The sequence below is a fragment of the Esox lucius genome, chromosome 7 (assembly GCF_011004845.1).
Source record: "Esox lucius isolate fEsoLuc1 chromosome 7, fEsoLuc1.pri, whole genome shotgun sequence".
Lineage (NCBI taxonomy): Eukaryota > Metazoa > Chordata > Actinopteri > Esociformes > Esocidae > Esox > Esox lucius.
This window is the reverse complement of record NC_047575.1, coordinates 41,299,468-41,323,834: the sequence shown is the minus strand read 5'-3', so window position 1 is coordinate 41,323,834 and position 24,367 is coordinate 41,299,468. Positions and strand designations below refer to the sequence as shown.

The 24,367-nt window shown below is 46.5% G+C and overlaps 1 protein-coding gene across 1 annotated transcript in view; it reads left to right on the top strand.

The window, feature by feature from the left end:
- LOC105008238 (sister chromatid cohesion protein PDS5 homolog B) overlaps positions 1-20,406 on the top strand; it is a 38,210-nt gene extending 17,804 nt beyond the window's left edge. The window contains exons 11-35 of the mRNA XM_029121286.2: positions 555-700; positions 840-991; positions 2,313-2,426; positions 2,879-2,960; positions 4,428-4,476; positions 4,646-4,785; positions 6,159-6,274; positions 6,467-6,572; positions 6,772-6,932; positions 8,420-8,543; positions 8,793-8,951; positions 9,282-9,350; positions 9,440-9,576; positions 9,706-9,829; positions 9,989-10,193; positions 10,485-10,599; positions 13,559-13,691; positions 14,761-14,880; positions 15,008-15,070; positions 15,803-15,948; positions 16,215-16,284; positions 16,836-17,248; positions 17,410-17,493; positions 18,424-18,547; positions 19,377-20,406. Coding sequence (XP_028977119.1) covers positions 555-700; positions 840-991; positions 2,313-2,426; positions 2,879-2,960; positions 4,428-4,476; positions 4,646-4,785; positions 6,159-6,274; positions 6,467-6,572; positions 6,772-6,932; positions 8,420-8,543; positions 8,793-8,951; positions 9,282-9,350; positions 9,440-9,576; positions 9,706-9,829; positions 9,989-10,193; positions 10,485-10,599; positions 13,559-13,691; positions 14,761-14,880; positions 15,008-15,070; positions 15,803-15,948; positions 16,215-16,284; positions 16,836-17,248; positions 17,410-17,493; positions 18,424-18,547; positions 19,377-19,409 — 3,185 coding nt within the window. The 3' untranslated portion in view covers positions 19,410-20,406. The remainder of the gene's footprint in view (positions 1-554; positions 701-839; positions 992-2,312; positions 2,427-2,878; positions 2,961-4,427; positions 4,477-4,645; positions 4,786-6,158; positions 6,275-6,466; positions 6,573-6,771; positions 6,933-8,419; positions 8,544-8,792; positions 8,952-9,281; positions 9,351-9,439; positions 9,577-9,705; positions 9,830-9,988; positions 10,194-10,484; positions 10,600-13,558; positions 13,692-14,760; positions 14,881-15,007; positions 15,071-15,802; positions 15,949-16,214; positions 16,285-16,835; positions 17,249-17,409; positions 17,494-18,423; positions 18,548-19,376) is intronic.
- Positions 20,407-24,367: the final 3,961 nt, after the last annotated feature.

Sequence of the window (24,367 nt, the reverse complement as noted above, 5' to 3'; positions counted from 1 at the left end):
GGAAAGTAATTCAGACAGTCAACAGGTTAATCAATAAATCACATTGATACTTTTTGATGTTGCAGCAGACTTTAAGGACAACCAACTGATGATAGAATTACCTTCCATTAACGAAGTTACTGCTCGATATTATTCATAGTCATTCCGTCAGTCATAATGTACCCATGATGCATCAGTTTTGAAGCTCTCCAACAGCAGTTAGTGAAATGAGTTACGCATTGTGTCCTTGGGGTAAAAGTTCTCCTTAAATCATCTCCCATCCCGATGAGTGGTTGAGATTATAGTAGTTTGTAGGTTTTTGCTCCTGATAGCTGACCTTCATTGGGGATCTTGATGTGTATTCTACAACTGAAGGCCAGCTTCCACAACATTGTGTAAACCAGCTTCCATTGGATCGGAGGAGACCATGCACATCTTTTTAATATAACTGTATCAAATATCCTCCAAATATCCTGGTGAAACGATAGTCCCCGACTCGCGGGTCATCGCGCGGACGTGTCCACAGGAGTGGGTCCCCAAACAAACACTTTCTCCGTTTGTCCTGCGTTCCCCAGAGTATCTAAAGGTCAGGTCCCATGACCCCGAGGAGGCCATCCGTCACGACGTTATCGTCTCCATAGTAACGGCGGCCAAGAAGGACCTGGCCCTGGTCAACGACGCCCTGCTGAACTTCGTCCGGGAGAGGACTCTGGACAAGAGGGTGGGTCTCCCGGCTCGTGTACATTGAACGACGGACAGGTGTGGGAGGCTGGAGCTGCTTCATTTACAAACACACCTGACGCTTCCCCTCTCTTTCCTCCCCCCCCGTCCCTCCATCCCCCGACCTCCCCCATCCGTAGTGGCGGGTGCGTAAGGAGGCCATGATGGGTCTGGCCCAGACATATAAGAAGTACTGCCTGCAGGGGGAGGGGGGCAAGGAGACGTCCAATCAGATCGCCTGGATCAAGAATAAACTACTGCACATCTACTACCAGAACAGCATTGATGACCGGTAAGACTGGGAAATCACCCTTGGGGGGTAGGGGGGGGCGTGCTTAGACCAACGGGGGTAGTTCTGTTACGTGTTTCCAGAGAGGGTAGTGGGGGCAGTAGCGTATTCATTAAGCCAAACGTGTGGGGGGGTTGTGGTGAAACACCTCACCCGAATCCGACAGCACTAAATGGGGAGGAAGCATTTTGTCTAAATCGTTGTTTTTTGTCCACTTGGACAAAATCTGGTCATTCCCTGTCCTGTTCTGTAGTAGAAACGTTTTGCTACTAAACCCTTTATGGTTGGCCCATTGAATACACCCAGTAAAGATGAATACACCCCTGGAAAATCTGTGAGATGAGACAGAATAAAAGGGTGAGAGATGTTGTCAGAGGGTGTGGAATAGTGGAAATAAGGAAAGCCAACTTAAATCATGTAATAGTAAAACTCCTTCCCTATCTTCCCTCTTTCCTTTCCTCTTTATTGTAACTGTCTCCCCCATCTCCCCTCTTTATTGTGACTGTCTCCCCCTTCTCCCCTCTTTATTGTGACGGTCTCCCCATCTCCCCTCTTTATTGTGACGGTCTCCCCCATCTCCCCTCTTTATTGTGACGGTCTCCCCCATCTCCCCTCTTTATTGTGACTGTCTCCCCCATCTCCCCTCTTTATTGTGACTGTCTCCCCCATCTCCCCTCTTTATTGTGACTGTCTCCCCCATCTCCCCTCTTTATTGATGTCTGTCTCCCCATCTCCCCTCTTTATTGATGTCTGTCTCCCCATCTCCCCTCTTTATTGATGTCTGTCTCCCCATCTCCCCTCTTTATTGATGTCTGTCTCCCCATCTCCCCTCTTTATTGATGTCTGTCTCCCCATCTCCCCTCTTTATTGATGTCTGTCTCCCCATCTCCCCTCTTTATTGATGTCTGTCTCCCCGTCTCCCCTCTTTATTGATGTCTGTCTCCCCGTCTCCCCTCTTTATTGTGACTGTCTCCCCACTTTATTGTGACTGTCTCCCCTCTTTATTGTGACTGTCTCCCCTCTTTATTGTGACTGTCTCCCCTCTTTATTGTGACTGTCTCCCCTCTTTATTGTGACTGTCTCCCCTCTTTATTGTGACTGTCTCCCCTCTTTATTGTGACTGTCTCCCCTCTTTATTGTGACTGTCTCCCCTCTTTATTGTGACTGTCTCCCCTCTTTATTGTGACTGTCTCCCCTCTTTATTGTGACTGTCTCCCCTCTTTATTGTGACTGTCTCCCCTCTTTATTGTGACTGTCCCTCCCCCAACTCCTCTTTATTGTAACTGTCTGTCCCCTGTCTTTCCTCTTCATCTTCCCCCTCCAGGCTGTTGGTGGAGCGTATCTTTGCCCAGTACATGGTCCCTCACAACCTGGAGACTACCGAGAGGATGAAGTGTCTGTACTATCTGTACGCCACCCTGGACACCAATGCTGTCAAGTATGTCTGTCTGCTCACCGTTCTGGTTCTGCTCCTGTCCCAAAGGGCCATTAAACCAGATGATTAATCCAACCCATTCTACTTGAGATCCTGTCCCAAAGGGCCATTAATCCACCCCATTCTACTGGAGCTCCAGTCCCAAAGGGCCATTAATCCACCCCATTCTACTGGAGCTCCAGTCCCAAAGGGCCATTAATCCACCCCATTCTACTGGAGCTCCAGTCCCAAAGGGCCATTAATCCAACCTATTCTACTGGAGATCCAGTCCCAAAGGGCCATTACACCAACCCATTCTGCTGGAGCACCAGTCCCTAGCAGCCATTAAACCAACCGAATCTACTGGATTGCAACAGTCCACAGGCTCCACTTACCACCGTTGCTTTGGATGACTGTGTCTTTTAATTTGCTTTTATTATTTCTTTATTTAATCAATAGTTTGTTTGTCTCTCCAGGGCCCTGAATGAGATGTGGAAGTGTCAGAATATGTTGAGACACCATGTTAAAGACCTCCTGGACTTAGTCAAACTGCCTAAGGTATCTCACACACACATACACGGGTCAAGACCCGACAAGGGTCAGCTGATATTATGTTACCTGTAACTCTGGGGCGACCAGACAAGGGTCAGCTGATATTATGTTACCTGTAACTCTGGGGTGACCAGACAAGGGTCAGCTGATATTATGTTACCTGTAACTCTGGGGCGACCAGACAAGGGTCAGCTGATATTATGTTACCTGTAACTCTGGGGCGACCAGACAAGGGTCAGCTGATATTATGTTACCTGTAACTCTGGGGCACACAAGGAGCAGCTGATATTATGTTACCTGTAACTCTGGGGCACACAAGGAGCAGCTGATATTATGTTACCTGTAACTCTGGGGCGACCAGACAAGGGTCAGCTGATATTATGTTACCTGTAACTCTGGGGCAACCAGACAAGGGTCAGCATATATTATGTTACCTGTAACTCTGGGGCGACCAGACAAGGGTCAGCTGATATTATGTTACCTGTAACTCTGGGGCGACCAGACAAGGGTCAGCTGATATTATGTTACCTGTAACTCTGGGGCGACCAGACAAGGGTCAGCTGATATTATGTTACCTGTAACTCTGGGGCGACCAGGTGAAGGTCTACATGGCAAGTATTACTGAAGACGTATTCCTCACAAGCTGACCCGTTTAGCTCTCTTCCATTCCGATGTCTCAGATATTAGCCCCTCCTCCTGATATGCAGCAACAGAACAGTGAGTAGAGGAGAGTATTTACCGACTGGGGCTGTTCCTTGGGTTCAGTCAGGGTTTGTCTTGATGTAATTTAGCTAGCTGCCTCGCTCACTCATCCAGTGTGCACTGAGCTGTCAAGCAGAATCGCTGCCATGTATACTGACCAGCGGAGTCAGTGGTTAAAGGTTGGCAACAGAAAATGGTTTAGGGCTAGGATAGGACCTGAACATCACAGGCTAGGATAGGACCTGAACATCACAGGCTAGGATAGGACCTGAACATCACAGGCCAGGTTAGGACCTGAACATCACAGGCCAGGTTAGGACCTGAACATCACAGGCCAGGTTAGGACCTGAACATCACAGGCCAGGTTAGGACCTGAACATCACAGGCCAGGTTAGGACCTGAACATCACAGGCCAGGTTAGGACCTGAACATCACAGGCCAGGTTAGGACCTGAACATCACAGGCCAGGTTAGGACCTGAACATCACAGGCCAGGTTAGGACCTGAACATCAAAGGCCAGGTTAGGACCTGAACATCACAGGCCAGGTTGGGACCTGAACATCACAGGCCAGGTTGGGACCTGAACATTATAGATTAGGTTAGGGTAGGACCTGAACATTACAGATTAGGTTAGGGTAGGACCTGAACATCACAGGCCAGGGTAACATTGAAATGTCACAGGCCATATACACTGATTATCCTCACATCTCAATCAGAAGCAGTATTAATATTGTTTATTCCTCATTAATAATAATAATGTCTGTTTTTCAGTCTGATGCTGGTAGCAAGGCGGTGTTTGCCAAAGTTATGGTGATCACTAGTAAGTCCCACTACTGACAACTCTGACACATAAGTTACAACTTAACTTTGGGTTTGACAAGAAGTCAATTCATTATTCATATCAACCAATGAGAACTTACGTCTACAAAATGAGCGTGCACACACACTATCACATAATAACATACTCAAAACACTTGTGGCATTTCCAGGAAACCTTCCAGACCCAGGCAAGGCCCAGGACTTTGTGAAGAAGCTGGCCCAGGTCCTGGAGGATGATGAGCGGATCAGAGACCAACTTGAGGCCCTGGTATCACCGGCCTGCAGCTGCAAACAGGCCGAAGTCTGTGTGGTGAGACAGTGAAAAAAGAAAAATGGAGAGAATGAGAGTTTTCATTCCCAAGGTGTTTCCTTTAGGATTCGGCGTCCAAGTCAGAATTGGGATTGTGGCCAGTTGTGTTGCTCCAGTCATTTTTTAGGCTTTCTTTTTGGTTACAGAGACATTCTGCCATCGGCCGGTGATGATGGTTTTTTATTTAATGTTTTTTTATCTTGAATTCAACACAATTCATCATGGGGCTGAGGGAAGTATAGTTTTAAAGCTGATTTGATACAGATCAATAAATGTTGCCATCGATTAAAAGCAGTTCGCGCTGATGACTGTAACTTGGAGAATCATAAGCACAGCTCAAAGCAATTGCTTTGTTTATTTATATTTCCCCATCCATATAACAATATATAATTTCCAACCAGCCAAGTGCCCTACTTTGTTGACAGGCTGTAAACCTGTCTGAAATTGGCCTTGTGTGAGTATATTGGTGGCCACAGTAATTATAGGATGTCTTTGGGGACTGGTGATTCACCCTAGACAGTGCATGTCAGCGTCCTATGACAGGGTGACGTTTCCTAATGGTGTTTTCACAGATATGTATCCAGTAGCCGTAGTGATTGGTCGATGGGCTACGCATGTTTGTGCCTTACAGTGCCGGGTGGCTGTCCCGGGTATTGGCACAGCTGCAACTGCATCCCTTCTTCAGATGCTGGTGTCTGTCGGCCCATAATGTGCAGAGCAGAGACTACTGATCTAAAAAAAAAAAAAAAACCGGGGTGAATAATCAGGCCTGTAATGTGTACGGTTCTGAGCGGGACGTTTGAGCGGTGGTTTAAATTAGTCTGCAGACCAGGACCACGGCTGGAGTCTTGTGCTGACAGTGGTACATTCATTGTCACACTGTCTCGTTGTAGCTGGGCGGAGTGATGTGTTCTAAATGCAATGGCCTGAATAGTGTAATTCATAGGAGTGCGCGTGTGCATTTTGAGGAATAGAGCCGATGTTTCGTAATCTGTCAACTTTGTGCACTTTGAAAGGCAGACCTTAATATTTTCGGCTCTAATGTTTAGCTAATGATTGTTGTAAGCTTGAGCTAATATTTAGCTTCTGTCTTGGGCTGCACAAGGCCCTCACTGTCAGTGGTTCCTCTACACAGAAGGCAAACTGACACAAGGCACTCTGCTATTCCTCTTTGCGTAACATCTCAGGAAACACTGCAAATGCTCTGTCATTTAGTGTGTGTGTGTGTGTGTGTGTGTGTGTGTGTGTGTGTGTGTGTGTGTGTGTGTGTGTGTGTGTGTGTGTGTGTGTGTGTGTGTGTGTGTGTGTGTGTGTGTGTGTGTGTGTGTGTGTGTGTGTGTGTGTGTGTGTGTGTGTGTGTGTTCGTCCTACAGAGGGATATCACTAAGAAGCTAGGCAGTCCAAAACAGCCCAGTAATCCATTCCTGGAGATGGTGAAGTTCCTGCTGGAAAGAATCGCCCCTGTCCACATTGACACAGAGTCCATCAGGTAATGCAGCGTCGGTCCCGTCAGGCTACGCGCGGGCACGGTGTCCCCGTCCGGCTACGCACGCAAATCCACACACAATCGTGAAAGGTGACTGAAAACCCACCCAGTTAAACCCTCTATGATTTGCTTCTTTCCCCCCCGTGTCCTCGCCGGCCTCTCGCTCCCTCCCTCCCTTCTGGCCCTCCGTTGCAGTGCTCTGGTGAAGCAGGTGAACAAGTCGATAGATGGAACAGCCGACGATGACGATGAGGGCGTTCCCACTGAGCAGGCCATCAGAGCTGGACTGGAGCTACTCAAGGTATCTCTCCCCATCCTCTCTCTCTTTCAGGGCAAAAAGGGTTTCTGTGGAGCAGGAGACAGTAAGTGGAATGGGCAATGACAAACGAGCTGTTAACGAATAAACCTGCAAAACGCAAACGTGGAATTAAATAGCAGTAAGAATTGCCTGTGTTTTTTCTTTCTTTGTTGTGATTTACTCTCTCTCCCACTTTATCCAGATTCTGTCGTTCACCCACCCGGTTTCCTTCCACTCTGCCGAGACGTTTGAGTCTCTGCTGGGCTGCCTCAAGATGGATGACGAGAAGGTGGCGGAGGCGGCGCTGCAGATCTTCAAGAACACCGGCAGGAAGATGGAGGAGAGCTTCCCTCATATCAAGTCGTGAGTTCCAACCTCTCGCCCTTCCAACCATCTTGTTTCCTGTCGTCTCGCGTTTGAGCTCTTCCTGCTGGAACGTTGGTGTTGTTGTGTTGGACGATAAACATTTGAAAGCAAATTTCCCATGAAGCTGAGAACAATGGCACTGCGGGCATTGCTTGCATATTCAGCATTTTAGATGGAACTACCCTCTGTAATTATTGTTGGGACAAAATGTTCTTTCAGTAGCCCAACAGCAAAATTACACTTGGCTGTATCCATGTTATTTCATCTACATTAGTAATTTCGCAGATGCTCTTTTCCAGAGCTAATTGTTAATAAATAGATGGATGAATTAAATGTTCCCCCGGCGCAGCCAGAAGAGGACTGGCCACTCCTCAGAGCTTGGTTCCTCTCTAGGTTTCTTTCTATGTTTTTGGCCCTTTTAAAGAGTTATACCTGGCCACTGTGCATCAACCATGTTGTTGCTTGCTCCTTGGGGTTTCAGACTGGGTTTTTGGCAAAACCAAAAAGAACTACTGATGAGAAAAGAGCTTTATCAAATACATTTGATTGATATGTTTTTCTCCCCATGGCCAGTTAATTATTAAAATATACTCATCAAAACAGCTCCAAGGTCATAAGAAATTGTAAAGTGTAAAATATGAATAAAAAGGGAATAGATTCTTAAGGTGATATCCTTTAGACACCTACCTGTTTATCTGTCCACCCCTGTCCACAGAAGACTATCCCTACAGTCCAAAAGGCTACTAGTTGAGTAGCTGAATGTTGGCTGCCAAGCCCAACCAGGCATAATCTCTGAACCGATGACTCTTACTATTTTTCAAGACATTACAGTTGAGATTGACACGGGATGTCATCATTTGACACATGGCTAATATTATGAGTTACAAACACTTACTGCCATCATGCCATTTGCCTAGCTGATACTGACTAGCCTGGACAAGCCTGTAGCTATAGCATATTAGTAAAGCATACTGTCAGAACTATAGCATATTAGTAACGCATACAGTCAGAACTATAGCATATTAGAAAAGCATTCTGTCAGAACTATAGCATATTAGTAAAGCATTCTTTCAGAACTATTACATATTAGTAAAGCATTCTTTCAGGACTATAGCATATTAGTAAAGCATACTGTCAGAACTATAGCATATTAGAAACGCATACTGTCAGAACTATAGCATATCAGAAAAGCATTCTGTCAGAAATATAGCATATTAGTAAAGCATTCTGTCAGAACTATAGCATATTAGTAACGCATTCTGTCAGAACTAGAGCATATTAGTAAAGCATTCTGTCAGAACGATAGCATATTAGGCAACTTGTCAAAGTGTTGACAGCAGATGCTAAGGCCATTTCAAACGCTCTTCTTGTTATCAAATGTATCACCTGTTAGTAGTGAGAGCATGTTCATATGGTCCGGTGGGCGTGTCAATGTTAAGTGTTGTCTCTGACTGCTTGGTAAAGTCTTTCTCTCCTCCCCCTAGTGTTCTGCTCCCAGTACTGCAGACCAAAGCTAAGAGAGGTCCCCCTCGCCAGGCCAAGTACGCCATCCACTGTATCCACGCCATGTTCACACACAGGGACACACACTTCGCCCAAATCTTTGAGGTAACCAGTCCAGTACCGAACCTACAGCCTCTTCTCATCTAGGTCTTCTGGCTGCTTCTGGAAAGATTGAGATTTTTTTTAGATTTCCAACCTCATTGCTAACCCTTGATAAAGCATGTTTGCGTGTCTCCGGGATATGTTGACACTTTTTTGACTCTGGTTGAAATGTTGTCATTGTGTGACTAGAATAATGATGGTTTCCTTGTATATCCAGATAATAAATGATGTAAATGTTTGTCCCTCCCCCAGCCTCTGCATAAGGGCTTAGACCCAGAAGACTTGGAGCAGTTGATCACTCCCCTCACCACCCTGGGCCACCTGGCCCAGCTCGCCCCAGAACAGTTTGCTGCTCCGCTCAAATCCCTGGTGGCTAACTTCATAGTGAAGGACCTGCTGATGAACGACAGGGTAGGTACTGGGGCAGAGCAGGACTCTCACACTGCAGGTCAGGGCCTTAACACATGAATGTCAGTGTGATACGTTATACGTTACACACAAGCCACCACGTTCCTGGTGTGTAACATTATTCCAGATGGTTAGTGTGTAACATTATTCTGGCGATCGGCATGAAACATTATCCCTGATTGTCGGGGTGTAACGTTGTCCCTGGCGCTCGGGGTGTAACGTTGTCCCTGGCGCTCGGGGTGTAACGTTGTCCCTGGCGCTCGGGGTGTAACGTTGTCCCTGGCGCTCGGGGTGTAACGTTGTCCCTGGCGGTTGTGTGCTTGTCTGTTCCAGATCCCAGGTAAGAAGACCACCAAGCTCTGGGTGTCGGATGACGAGGTGTCTCCAGAAACTCTGGCCAAGGTTGGGACTAATAATCACTATGATTCCTCACCCGTTAAACAGTTCTGGTCCAAGCCTGTAGTTCTGACACTCACCCCCCACCCCTGTAGATCCAGGGTATTAAGCTGATGGTGAGGTGGTTGCTGGGAGTGAAGAACAACCTGTCAAAGTCTGGTAACTCCACCCTGAGGATGCTGACAGCCATACTGCACAGTGATGGAGACCTGACGGAGCAGGGCAAGATGGGGTACACACACACACACACACACACGTATCCAAAATAAAACACACACACCACAACACACTCGTATTCAAAATGAAACACACACACATCTGCTGTTACTTTCCCTTCACCGTTGATGCTCTCCATCCCCAGTAAACCAGACATGTCCAGGCTGAGGTTGGCCGCGGCGTCTGCCCTGCTGAAGTTGGCCCAGGAGCCCTGTTACCATGAGATCATCACCTTGGAGCAGTACCAGCTCTGTGCCCTGGTCATCAATGTGAGGACCCCAGGCGCTCAAACACGCTGTCTCCGTTTTCTCTCCTGCTCCCTCATCACTGACACACCCTCCCCCTGGTTGTCTCTCCCCTCTCTCCCTCCCACTGTAACTCCTACAGGTGTTATAACCTGTTATAACCATCTCTCCCCTCCCCTACAGGATGAGTGTTACCAGGTACGCCAGGGTTTTGCCCAGAAGCTCCACAAGGGCCTGTGTCGCCTGCGACTGCCCCTGGAGTACCTGGCTGTGTTCGCTCTGTGTGCCAAGGACCCGGTGAAGGAGAGACGGGCCCACGCCAGGCAGTGCCTGGTCAAGAACATAAACATCAGGAGAGAGTACCTCAAACAGCACGCGGCTGTCAGCGGTGAGAGACGTGCGCGCGCACACACACACACACCTTAAGTACGTGCACTTTTCGGTATGTTTATCTCAACAATGTTTTGTTGTTAACCTAACGCTAAATTTACTATCACTACTTTCTATCCCTAAACCTAATCCCGTATCCATAAACCTAACACCCTTGAAGCTCACAAATGCATTTTGGGTCGTCAGGATTTTGGGAAAGCACTGTACTCAAATCGAAAAAGTCCTGATTCTCCAGAGATCCAGATTGAAGGGGCTCGCTGTGTTATACGCGTCTGTCCATGTCCCTCAGATAAGCTGTTTTCCCTGCTGCCGGAGTACGTGGTTCCCTACGCCATTCACCTGCTGGTCCACGACCCGGACTACGTCAAGGTCCAGGACATTGAGCAGCTCAAAGACATCAAAGAGTGAGTTCTGTGTCCGCTGTTAAAGTCCAGTGTTTCAAAAGACAGGGCGGCGCCTGAATGAAGGAAACACTCGTGTTGGTCGGGATTACAAGCCGTTGGGAAATAAGAGCACTGGACCGAACACGTGTGAACTCTGTTCTGCGGTGCTTCAGGGTCTGAGGGCTTGTTTGATGAGCGTTAAAATGATGTGGCCGTTTCAGACGCCGAGGCCCGTGGGAGTGGGCGGGGCTTGCCTTTTTCCGGTTGGGGAATTTACTTTTCACAATAAAGGTCCACCATTATAAAAATGTATTCCATGCATCTATTATCATATTTTCAGACCTATGAAATAAAGCCCACTGTTACTAATATGAAGGGTCCGTTAGATTGGATGAACATAATGTGGCTTTGTCACTGTTATATACATGTACATGCCTTGTAGACCTTTTAGTATGTACTGGAGTAGACTATAGTAGACCTCTAGTATGTACTGGAGTAGACTATAGTAGACCTTTAGTATGTACTGGAGTAGACTATAGTAGACCTCTAGTATGTACTGGAGTAGACTATAGTAGACCTCTAGTATGTACTGGAGTAGACTATAGTAGACCTCTAGTATGTACTGGAGTAGACTATAGTAGACCTTTAGTATGTACTGGAGTAGACTATAGTAGACCTTTAGTATGTACTGGAGTAGACTATAGTAGACCTTTAGTATGTACTGGAGTAGACTATAGTAGACCTCTAGTATGTACTGGAGTGGACTATAGTAGACCTTTAGTATGTACTGGAGTAGACTATAGTAGACCTCTAGTATGTACTGGAGTGGACTATAGTAGACCTCTAGTATGTACTGGAGTGGACTATAGTAGACCTCTAGTATGTACTGGAGTAGACTATAGTAGACCTCTAGTATGTACTGGAGTAGACTATAGTAGGCCTGAATCAGATCAAATTGAACAGCGCTGTACAGGAGTAATTGTTTTTTCGGGCTGACATGGCAGGGTTGCCTCTAATGGTGGCTATTACACTGACAAACAGATCAATAAAAACGACCTTGTCTGACTGCAACGTCCGATCAGGACCTTCCGACTGGGGGGGACATTGATTTCACAATATGACATCCAGCTAACGGGGGGGGGGGGGGACTGTCCACAACAGTCTAACACAGGGGGAAGGACTGTCCACAACAGTCACTATCTATGTGACAATGACCCAATGATGGAGTGAATCTGCTCATAAGTTTCCCCTTCTGGTGCAAATAAGACAGTTTGCTCCAACTGTGAATGTGTACAGTGTCCTTGCTTGATATCAATAGCCTCATTTACATTACAGTTTTTTGCGATACGACCATGCAGCCGTCGAGGTTCACAGTGAGATCAGCTAACAAAACTCTGTGTTTCTTGGGTCCTAAAACCAGCATTTCTGTTTTTCTTGAGTTTAAGAGCAAGAAGTTCTCTGTCATCCACTTCCTAATATCTGAAATGCATGCTTCCAAAGTAGCAAATAACAGGGCTTCTCCATGCTTCATTGAAATATATAACTGTGTGTCATCAGCATAAGTGAAAATTTACATTGTGATTTCGGATTACATCGCCCAGAGGTAGCAGATATAGTGAGAACAATAATGGGCCCAGAACCGAGCCTTGAGGAACACCAAAGCATACCTTTGACTTGTCAGAGGATATGCCATCCACACTAACAAACTGATATCTTTCAGATAAATAAGATTTAAACCAGGCTCCAACATTATGGGTACACGTAGCCTAATATGGGTTTCCAGTCTCTCTAAGAGAAGGGAGTGATCAATAGTGTCAAAAGCAGCACTAAGATCAAGAAGCAACAGGACGGATGCTGAACCTTTGTCTGAGGCCATTAGAAGGTAATTTGTTACCTTCACGAGTGCAGTCTCAGTCCTATGATGGGATCTGAAAACGGACTGGAGCATTTCATAAATGTTATTTGTTTTCAGGACATCATTCAGTTGTTGTGAAACACATTTTTCTAAGATTTTTGAGAGGAACGGGAGGTTCGATATTGGCCTATAATTGTTTAATATGTCGGGATCCAGATTAGATTTTTTTTTAGAAGAGGCTTAATGTCGGCTATTTTTAGTGAGTTTGGTACACATCCGGAGGCGAGCAATTTATGTTCAACATTGGCTGACCTAGCACAGGGAATAGCTCCTTAAGTAATTTGGTTGGAATCGGGTCTAGCTGAGAGTTTGTGGGTTTAGAACTCATTACAAATGTAGTGAATGTGTCGAGCGATACGGTATCAAAAAATTCAAGTGTCCCCATTGACACCTGGTCAGGGAGGTTCAGGACATTCTCAGGACAACTGAGATTTTGAGGATCATAACTATTTAAGGAGGATTCAGTTATTTGTTTTTAAGTAGTTCATGTATTCATTACAACTAAAGTGAAGACCCACTTGTTGAGCTTTGCTTTTTAGTTAACTTTGCAACTGTATCGAAGATACATTTTTAATAGTTTTGTTCAGGCTGGAGAAATAAGCTGATGAAGCTTAAGTGCTCCAGTATTGTCTGTGTACCAGGGATAAAAGAAGAGCACCACTCCAGCTAGGATGTACAGCAGATCAGGCCTGGCCCTATTTCTGGGAGAGTCCCAAAAAGAGAGCCAGTTATCTACAAACTCTACCTCCTGCAACGGGCAGAACTCAGTTTTCAGCCAGTGATTGAGTTGCTGTAGAGCTCGTCACCACCCCTAGCTGGGAGGGGGCCAGAGACAATTACTCGATGCCGACACATCTTTCTAGCTAATTTACACGCTGATGCTAAGTTCTGCTTCGTAACCTCGTCCTATGGTGTCTGCAGGTACTTTTCACTTAGGATTTATTGTTTTGTTGACAGTAGACATAAATTGAGACTACTGTTAGATGCAAATATGTGCACCCACCCCAACACACACACACATATACAGACACACACCGTCTATAACTGTCTCCTGTCCCTCTATAGGTCCCTGTGGTTCATTCTGGAGATCATAATGTCCAAGAACGAGAACAACAGCCATGCCTTCATCAGGAAGATGGTGGAGAACATCAAGCAGACCAAGGACGCTCAGGCTCCCACCGACGCCAAGACTAACGAGGTAACGTGCACAGGTCACGTGGGCAGCCATGGACCGGCGAAGACACGGTCCGCTGCGCTGTTGTGACAGATCGGAGTTCCGTTGGGTTCTGTGCTGCTGGACTCTTAGGGCTTCTTTACATTACGAGAGAGACAATACAACTAGGTGGACTCTTAGGGCTTCTTTACATTACGAGAGAGAGAATACAACTAGGTGGACTCTTAGGGCTTCTTTACATTACGAGAGAGAGAATACAACTAGGTGGACTCTTAGGGCTTCTTTACATTACGAGAGAGAGAATACAACTAGGTGGACTCTTAGGGCTTCTTTACAGTACGAGAGAGAGAATACAACTAGGTGGACTCTTAGGGCTTCTTTACATTACGAGAGAGAGAATACAACTGGGTGGACTCTTAGGGCTTCTTTACATTACGAGAGAGAGAATACAACTGGGTGGACTCTTAGGGCTTCTTTACAGTACGAGAGAGAGAATACAACTAGATGGACTCTTAGGGCTTCTTTACATTACGAGAGAGAGAATACATCTAGGTGGACTCTTAGGGCTTCTTTACATTACAAGAGAGAGAATACAACTAGGTGGACTCTTAGGGCTTCTTTACATTACGAGAGAGAGAATACAACTAGGTGGACTCTTAGGGCTTCTTTACAGTACGAGAGAGAGAATAAAAATAGATAGACTTATCTCAGTTTGCATTATCATTTGCGTAGCGTTTGAATTTCCTCCGGCATGGTTGAGTGTTGCTGCACAGGATTGTGTCCATCAGTCCAGGGACAGTGTAGCGGTGTGCAATGCACAGATACCTGATACAGTTAGGACACACTGGCAAAACTCTCGGAAGTGCCAGATCAAAAATATGGAATGCGCTCCCTCAGTTGGTGGCCTTTCAAGCCATCAATATCTGCAAGTTTACACAATAAAATAATCTAGCGTCTCGATTGTTCTTCGATGCGTCTCGGAACATTTAGTGTAATGGAAACAAGCCCTTAGTAGACAGACGTGCTCCGTAGCACTCATGTCTGCTCCTCCCACCTCCTCTCTGTCTCCCCCTCTCGGTCTCCCCCTCTCCAGAAGTTGTACACGGTGTGCGATGTGGCCATGAACATCATCATCTCCAAGAGTACCACCTACAGTCTGGAGTCCCCCAAAGACCCGGTTCTGCCCACACGCTTCTTCACGAAACCTGACAAGGTCCGCCTGTCTCTCCCTGTCTCTGCGCCTGTCTCTCCCTGTCTCTGTGTGCTTTAAGTAATAATTGGTAAACCCAAAAAAAATCACACTTAAGGTATTAACTACACAAATCCTTTTGTTACTGCAGAACTTCAGCAACACAAAAAACTACCTTCCTCCAGAAATGAAGTCCTTCTTTACACCAGGAAAGGTAGGAGGACTGACTGCTTTTCTTTCAGCACTTCATATTTCACAAGTGTATTATTTACTGTACAAAAAAATACTGCCTTGTCGTGACCAATCATATGATTCAGTAGGCATCTGTAATTCAGTCTAGAAGCAATAGTTTCACGGCCTTCATTGTTCACAATCCTTGAAATCAGCTGTAACTAATGAATGTCCTGGATTTAAGTGCTTCCTAGGCGGGGTTCGGTGTGCCTAGGCGGGGTTCGGTGTGCCTAGGGCGGGGTTCGGTGTGCCTAGGGCGGGGTTCGGTGTGCCTAGGGCGGGGTTCGGTGTGCCTAGGGCGGGGTTCGGTGTGCCTAGGGCGGGGTTCGGTGTGCCTAGGGCGGGGTTCGGTGTGCCTAGGGCGGGGTTCGGTGTGCCTAGGGCGGGGTTCGGTGTGCCTAGGCGGGGTTCGGTGTGCCTAGGGCGGCTGTTAGGATCTCTCTTCCTGGCCTCCCTCTAACATCTGCCTTTTATTCTTTGACCTGCTTCTTTGCTCCTTCATCCCTCTCCTCCCCTTCTGTTCCTCCTCCCCCTTGCCTCTCCCACCCATCCTCCGCCCCTCCTCCCCCTTGCCCCTCCCACCCATCCTCCGCCCCTCCTCCCCCTTGCCCCTCCCACCCATCCTCCGCCCCTCCTCCCCCTTGCCTCTCCCCCCCATCCTCCGCCCCTCCTCCCCCTTGCCTCTCCCACCCATCCTCCGCCCCTCCTCCCCCAGCCCAAGGCAGCTAATGTTCTAGGAGCGGTGAACAAACCCTTGTCCACAGCCGGAAAGCCCATCCAGAGTAAAGCCTCTCGTATGGAGACGGCCAGTAACGATGACAGCACCTCCAACCCCAGCTCTCCACAACGCTCCAAGACCAGGTACACACACACACATACACACACACACACCTCCAACCCCAGCTCTCCACAACGCTCCAAGACCAGGTACACACACACACACACACACACACACACCTCCAACCACAGCTCTCCACAACGCTCCCAGGGTGTCTGTCTGAGCCGGTCTCCCAGGGTGTCGGTCTGAGCCGGTCTCCCAGGGTGTCGGTCTGAGCCGGTCTCCCAGGGTGTCGGTCTGAGCCGGTCTCCCAGGGTGTCGGTCTGAGCCGGTCTCTCTCTCTCTCCAGACATGACAGTGCAGAGGACCACAGTGAGAATGAAGACATCATGAAGAAAGGAGATACTCCAGAAACCAAGGTACTCTAAAACATTGCTGTAACTCTTCAGGGATTCCGCAGCTATTTGTTTCCTGACGGTTTTCCAAAGTTTCATCAGGTTTAGCCATACTTATACAAGTCGTTAGAACTGTAGCATGCCGCGTAAAACCAAAAACTAGCGTATTTCTTAGTCTTTTTGATTAGCTGTCTAACTAGGGATGTGCCTTGTTCTCTGGTACAGCTCTGATCTGGGGAAAAGGCTACTTAACATTGTACCACGTTTTGCACTGCATGAGGATTCACTGCTGTTGCTGGTTTTTCCTAGTCGCCACGTGCGTTTGTTTATATTTGACATCAGTGTTATTAATGTAAATCAGGATGCCCAAAACCGTGCACACCTGTGTCCCCGGAGTCCATAGAAATGAGGATTCACTCGAGTCGACAGGATGTCAAGGCTTTCGAGGACCTCTGACACTAGATAATAGGTCGTTTACCTTAAATCGGATGTGATTGTTTAGCTATTAGTACATTTTGACCATGTTACAAACCATGAAAGCAAACATCTTTATTGACACTCGCGTCTCCTTACAGGACAGCGACAAACCCCGGGGACGCAAACGAGTTGCCGCCACCAGTAACCTTGACGACGATGCTTCTCCCAAGCCCAAGCGCGTCCGCAAGAAGGCCGCAGCAGCCGCTCCCATGGCAACAGCCGACCCCGAGGACCAATGGGGAGAAGACTCCCGACTCGCCGACTCCCAGGCAGAGGATGAGCAGAACAGCCCGCCCAAAAAAGGACGTAGAGGCCGGCCTGCCAAAGCCGCAGTGGCCAACCAGGAGTGTCCGGCTAAAGGGAGGGGGCGGGGCCGGAAGAAGGCCACTCCTCCCCATGAAGAGGAGGAGGAGGAGGTTGGAGAGGAGGAAGAAGAGGGCGAGGAGGAGAACATTGAGGTGAAAGCGAAGGGAGGACGGCAGGCGCGGGCGTCTCGGAGGTCGACACAGAGGTCAGAGGGAATTTGGTGGTGGTTGGTTTCTAATTGGTTTGTGTTTAGTTGTTTGTTCTGTCAGGATGTGTCCTAAATGGATACCTCTTTCCTGCACACTACCCTTCAACAGAGACAGTCTTTCTGTTGTTAAGTAATCCACGTCACTCCTGCCTCCACAGCTCAGAGTCGGCCGAGTCCAGCCCAGTGAAGAGGAGGGGACGACCAGCCAAGACTGCAGCTCAGCCCACCAAGAAACAACCAGCGTAAGACCCTGACTCCCTGACTGTGTGTGCGTGTGCGTGCGCCAATTCAACCGATTTTAGGATTTGTGTGCAGCACTTGTGTGTTCTCACGTGTATGTCCGGAAGAGGGTGTGTCTGTGTGTCTGTGTGTGTGTGTGTGTGTGTGTGTGTGTGTGTGTGTGTGTGTGTGTGTGTGTGTGTGTGTGTGTGTGTGTGTGTCTGTCCGTCCATAGTGCTGTGTGTGTCTGTGTGTGTGTCTGTGTGTGTGTCTGTGTGTGTCTGTCCGTCCATAGTGCTGTGTGTGTGTGTGTGTGTGTGTGTGTGTGTGTGTGTGTGTCTGTCCGTCCATAGTGCTGTGTGTGTCTGTGTGTGTGTCTGTGTGTGTGTCTGTGTGTGTCTGTCCGTCCATAGTGCTGTGTGTATCAGTGTGTGTGTGTCTGTCTGTCCATAGTGCTGTGTGTGTGTGTGTGTGTGTGTGTGTGTGTGTGTGTCTGTCCGTCCATAGTGCTGTGTGTATCAGTGTGTGTCTGTCCGTCCATAGTGCTGTGTGTATCAGTGTGTGTGTGTCTGTCCGTCCATAGTGCTGTGTGTATCAGTGTGTGTCTGTCCGTCCATAGTGCTGTGTGTCTGTCTGTCTGTCTGTCCATAGTGCTGTGTGTATCAGCGTGTGTCTGTCCATAGTGCTGTGTGTGTGTGTGTGTCTGTCTGTCCATAGTGCTGTGTGTGTGTGTCTGTCTGTCCATAGTGCTGTGTGTGTGTGTCTGTCTGTCCATAGTGCTGTGTGTATCAGCGTGTCTGTCTGTCCATAGTGCTGTGTGTATCAGCGTGTCTGTCTGTCCATAGTGCTGTGTGTATCAGCGTGTCTGTCCGTCCATAGTGCTGTGTGTGTGTGTGTGTCTGTCCGTCCATAGTGCTGTGTGTATCAGTGTGTGAATCCCTCCTCTCCTGTAGGCGTGGCCGGGGGAAGACAGTGGCAGCCAAAGATGAGTCCGAGGAGGAGATGGAGGCACAGGCTGAGGAGGAGGATGAGCATGAGGAAGAGGAGGAGGAAGATGAGGAACAGACCACTCCTAAAGTATGGAAACTTGTTACCGTAAACTGAAGAGATTTCACCTGTTGGTTTCTAACAGTGCTTAATATTTTCAATGCTGTTATTTCATTGTTAATTAATATACTTAGTATTGGATATAACGTTTGTTTACCAGACATTTCATGTCATGTGAGGTCGCTTACTGGAAAGGTTAAATGGGACTGACATGAAGTGCTGATGAAAACAATGAATAATAAATGTTATTGGACAAAGTATAGACATTTTTCCACATCCCATTTAACAAACTGATATGAGCAGTGTGTCGGTTTCACTTTCCCTTCAAAACAACGTTCTCCTACAACACGTTCACTCCCAGCTGATTCAGGACTTCTCCAGGTCTACAGGTTGCAGCTAGCCTTGCTGTGGTAATGTTAAGCATGTAACAGAAAACGTTGTTGGTTTGAATCCCTTAGCTGACAAAGTGAAAAATCTGTCTCTAATTGCTCGTGTAAGTATTTCTGGATAAGACCATTTACTTAATGACTAAAATAGAAATGTTGCTGTCTGGCCGTATCTGATACAGAACTATGCCAGAGATGAGGGATAACTGGATCTAAATTGAATCGGATACATACACAAATGTATCCAAATGCCAGAAAATGCCTGTTCTAATTTCACGTATGTCCGGCTGATTGTTTGAAATGGACAGGCCGTAAATTCTATGGTATAATTTTGGATACAGCCGGTATTTCACATATTTGATCTCAGATAGTTGGATTTTGGATGTATCCATGAACACTTCTAATGCCTTCCCTTACGGTCTTACGGGTGGTTAATGGTTCAAACCTCAGACTGACTGACCGTGTTTCCACAGGGTCGACGGAAGACTGCAGGAAGGAGAAGATGAACTAACGACTAAAAATAAGGGGGAGTTGATCCCTGGACGCTTGTCTTGCCTTTTCTAAAAGAGCAAGGGATGGAGACAGAGAGTGGACTTTTCAGAACTTTTCATACGCCAACACTCCTACCATTACAAACAAACAAACACACACACACACACACACACACACAAACAAACACTCTGGTGACGTCAACGTCGTTAAACCGTAAGATGTTCCGTGAGTCGTTGTGATATCGTCTGGCCATGCTGTCTGTCCACAAAGATCTCACCTGATCACAACCTGATGTGTAAATAGTATCTTTTATGTCTGTGTTCTGATTGGATTGTCTTGTTGATTCCGACTGACTGGGTTGTGTTCACCTTTGACCTCTTGCCCACGCATCCCAGTTGGCATCATATTCCCCTTCTGGCTGGCTTCTGATCCTGGTTGGTTTAGTGCACTATGGGGAACAGGGTGCTGAGGCTGTGCGGAGTTGGGGTACCGTTTCGGGAACCTGCTCTAAGTGCTCTAACAACTTTTAGCAATAATGTTTCACTGTCTAGTTCCCCCGTCTGTGAACACGTCGACTGAAGATTACCGGCGCACTGCCATGTTATTCTTTTGTGACGTCAATCATGTGTACGTTTTCTCCTTAGTTAAAACAAAAAAAAAAAGAAGTAAATGAATTGGTTTACAGCATTGTATATTCACGCCTTGTCGCATTTCTGTTTAAGAATGTGATATACCAGACAACTGAGAATGTGGGATTTCTCAAATAAACCTTTTAGCGTTAGTTTGTTTTGCACCTGGCTGCGATCTCTTTGGATGACACCAAGTCTGTGACATAGCCTGCCTCCCAAATGTCACCCTTCTGTCTACAGAGTGCACTTCTTTGATTAGAGCCTACTGGGAATAGGGTGCTGTTTGGGATGCTCCCGCTGTCACATCACCCAGTCAGCCACTGTCTGTTGGCCTGTCTGTTGGCCTGTCTGTTGTATCAATAAAATTCTCCATACAACAGGGCGGCTTCTGGTTGTTTTTTCTTCACTTTCTACTGTCTTCCAAGCGGTGTCTCTACACGTAGGGCCATGTACCTCTTATCCAATGAGTGTCCCTTAACTGGTGCACACTGTTCTTTCTACTGTTACTGCGGACTGTTCTTTCTACTGTTACTGCGGACTGTTCTTTCTACTGTTACTGCGGACTGTTCTTTCTACTGTTACTGCGGACTGTTCTTTCTACTGTTACTGCGGACTGTTCTTTCTACTGTTACTGCGGACTGTTCTTTCTACTGTTACTGCGGACTGTTCTTTCTACTGTTACTGCGGACTGTTCTTTCTACTGTTACTGCGGACTGTTCTTTCTACTGTTACTGCGGACTGTTCTTTCTACTGTTACTGCGGACTGTTCTTTCTACTGTTACTGCGGACTGTTCTTTCTGCTGTTACTGCGGACTGTTCTTTCTGCTGTTACTGCGGACTGTTCTTTCTGCTGTTACTGCGGACTGTTCTTTCTGCTGTTACTGCGGACTGTTCTTTCTGCTGTTACTGCGGACTGTTCTTTATACTGTTAGTGCAGACAATTATTTTTTAATGCTTTTAGTGCAGATGCTGTTTATTTAGCTGACTACATAGCGACCGCAAGTCATTCTTCGGTCCCTAATGGCAAACAGGGTAAGACACTTTACATACATTGATTTAATGAAAATCACTAATAGACATAAAAGCAATAAATACTTTTTTAAATAGCTTGAAAGCAAAACAGAATTGTGTTGTCATGACTACTGTACTGTGCTTTTCCCTGCTTCTGTTTTCGGCTTGGCTGTCTGAGCTGATGGGTGTAGAGACTGATTAGATTTTGAATCACAACAGTGTTTCTCATAAATCCAGGAAGTGATGCAGCCCGCATCCTGTTTTCAGCCGTTACAACTGCCCCTCCAATTTTAGTCCTAGGAGATTAGCCTCAGCTTGCACGGTCTCACCTTTTACTACAAATACAGTGCTCTTGCGACCAGTTTGCTGTTTAACACCCTTTCTGATGCTAACATTTGGAGTCTGGGTGAGCCCACTGGCTTTATTCACCATACTCACCAGTGTTTCTGTTCTTGGGCTTTCCTGATATTTATCTTTTATGGTCATCTGCTGACCGCAATGCTTGTGCCTTTAACCCACTCCCTTCAGTGACTCGCCATGATCACATCTGTTTGACCCCTTCCTCACCCCCATCTCCCCCCAGGTATTCATGACACCTGGGTTAGCAGTTCACAACTGTCTGTCTATGTGTTTGTTACGGTATTTTGATTTAGATATACATGAAGAAGAGTTCAGTAAAAGCAGCCAACAAGTGCTCAACGCATGTTGGAACTCCAAGATGGTCAGAAAAGCATTCCAGGTGATGACCTCATCAAGCTGGTTGAGCGAATGCCAAGAGTGCGCAAAGATGTCATCAAGGCTAAGTGTGGCTGCTTTGAAGAATCTAAAATATACATGTATGTTTAATTTCATTTGATGTATTCACTATAGAAATCCCCTTGAATGAGTAGGTGTGTTTAAACAGTTGTGACTGGTACTGTTGATTAATTTCAGTAATTCCATTTAAAAAGTGAAACTTCTGTATTATATTCATTCATGACACACAGACTGATATATATCAAATGTTTATTTCTTTTAATTGTGATGATTATAACTGACAACTAATGGAAATCCCAAATTCAGTATCTCTGAAAATTAGAATACTACTTAAGACTAACTGAAAAGTATGAACATGATAAGTATGAGCATGTACAGCACTCAATACGTAGTTGGGGATCCTTTTGTCTGAATTACTGCAGCAATGGGGTGTGGCATGGGGTCGATCAGTCTGTTTCACTGATCAGGTGTTATGAGAGACCAGGTTGCTCTGATAGTGGCCTTCAGCTCTTCTGCATTGTTGGGTCTGGCGTATTGCATCTTCCTCTTCACAATACCCCATAGATATTCTATAGGGTTAAGGTCAGGCGAGTTTACTGGCCAATTAAGAACAGGGATACCATGGTTCTTAAACCAGGTACTAGTAGCTTTGGCACTGTGTGCTGGCGCCATGTCCTGTTGGAAAATGAAATAAAGTTGGTCAGCAGCAGGAAGCATGAAGTGCTCTAAAACTTCCTGGTAAACGGCAGTGTTGACCTTGGACCTCAGAAAACACAGTGGACCAACACCAGCAGATGACATGGCACCCCAAACCATCACTGACTGTGGAAACTTTATACTGGACTTCAAGCAACGTGGATTCTGTGCCTCTCCTGTCTTCCTCCAGACTCTGGGACCTTGATTTCCAAAGGAAATGCAAAATGTACTTTCATCAGAGAACATAACTCAGCAGCAGTCCAGTCATTTTTGTCTTTAGCCCAGGCGAGACACTTCTGACGCTGTGTCTTGTTCAAGAGTGGCTTGACACAAGGAATGTGACAGCTGAAACCCATGTCTTGCATATGTCTGTGCGTGGTGGTTCTTGAAGCACTGACTCCAGCTGCAGTCCACTCTTTGTGAATCTCCCCCACATTTTTGAATGGGTTTTGTTTCACAAATCCTCTCCAGGGTGCGGTTATCCCTATTGCTTGTACACTTTTTTCTACCACATCTTTTCCTTCCCTTCGCCTCTCTATTAATGTGCTTGGACACAGCTCTGTGAACAGCCAGCCTCTTTAGCTATGACCTTTTGTGTCTTGCCCTCCTTGTGCAAGGTGTCAATGGTCATCTTTTGGACAGCTGTCAAGTCAGCAGTCTTCCCCATGATTGTGTTGTCTACGGAACTAGACTGAGAGACCATTTAAAGGCCTTTGCAGGTGTTTTGGATTAATTAGCTGATTAGAGTGTTGCACCAGGTGTCTTCAATATTGAACCTTTTCACAATATTCTAATTTTGTGAGATACTGAATTTGGGGTTTTCATTAGTTGTCAGTTATCATCAAAATAAAAAGAAATAAACACTTGAAATATATCAGTCTGTGTGGAATGAATGTACATTATACAAGTTTAACTTTTTGAATGGAATTACTGAAATAAATCAACTTTTTGATGATATTCAAATTTCATGACCAGCACCTGTATACCAGTTGATATATATTTAGTTTCAGATTGTGTGTGCGTGCGTGCGCGTGCGTGCGGGTGTGTACGTACACCAGTAAATGAACATACACTCACCTAAAGGATTATTAGGAACACTATACTAATACTGTGTTTGACCCCCTTTCGCCTTCAGAACTGCCTTAATTCTACATGGCATTGATTCAACAAGGTGCTGAAAGCATTCTTTAGAAATGTTGGCCCATATTGATAGGATAGCATCTTGCAGTTGATGGAGATTTGTAGGATGCACATCCAGGGCACGAAGCTCCCGTTCCACCACATCCCAAAGATGCTCTATTGGGTTGAGATCTGGTGACTGTGGGGGCCATTTCAGTACAGTGAACTCATTGTCATGTTCAAGAAACCAATTTGAAATGATTCGAGCTTTGTGACATGGTGCATTATCCTGCTGGAAGTAGCCATCAGAGGATGGGTACATGGTGGTCATAGAGGGATGGACATGGTCAGAAACAATGCTCAGGTAGGCCGTGGCATTTAAACGATGCCCAATTGGGACATATGGGGCCTAAAGTGTGCCAAGAAAACATCCCCCACACCATTACACCACCACCACCAGCCTGCACAGTAGTAACAAGGCATGATGGAGCCATGTTCTCATTCTGTTTACGCCAAATTCTGACTACCATCTGAATTTCTCAACAGAAATCGAGACTCATCAGACCTGGCAACATTCTTCCAGTCTTCAACTGTCCAATTTTGGTGAGCTTGTGCAAATTGTAGCCTCTTTTTTTTCCTATTTGTAGTGGAGATGAGTGGTTCCTGGTGGGGTGTTCTGCTGTTGTAGCCCATCCGCCTCAAGGTTGTGCGTGTTGTGGCTTCACAAATGCTTTGCTACATACCTCGGTTGTAACGAGTGG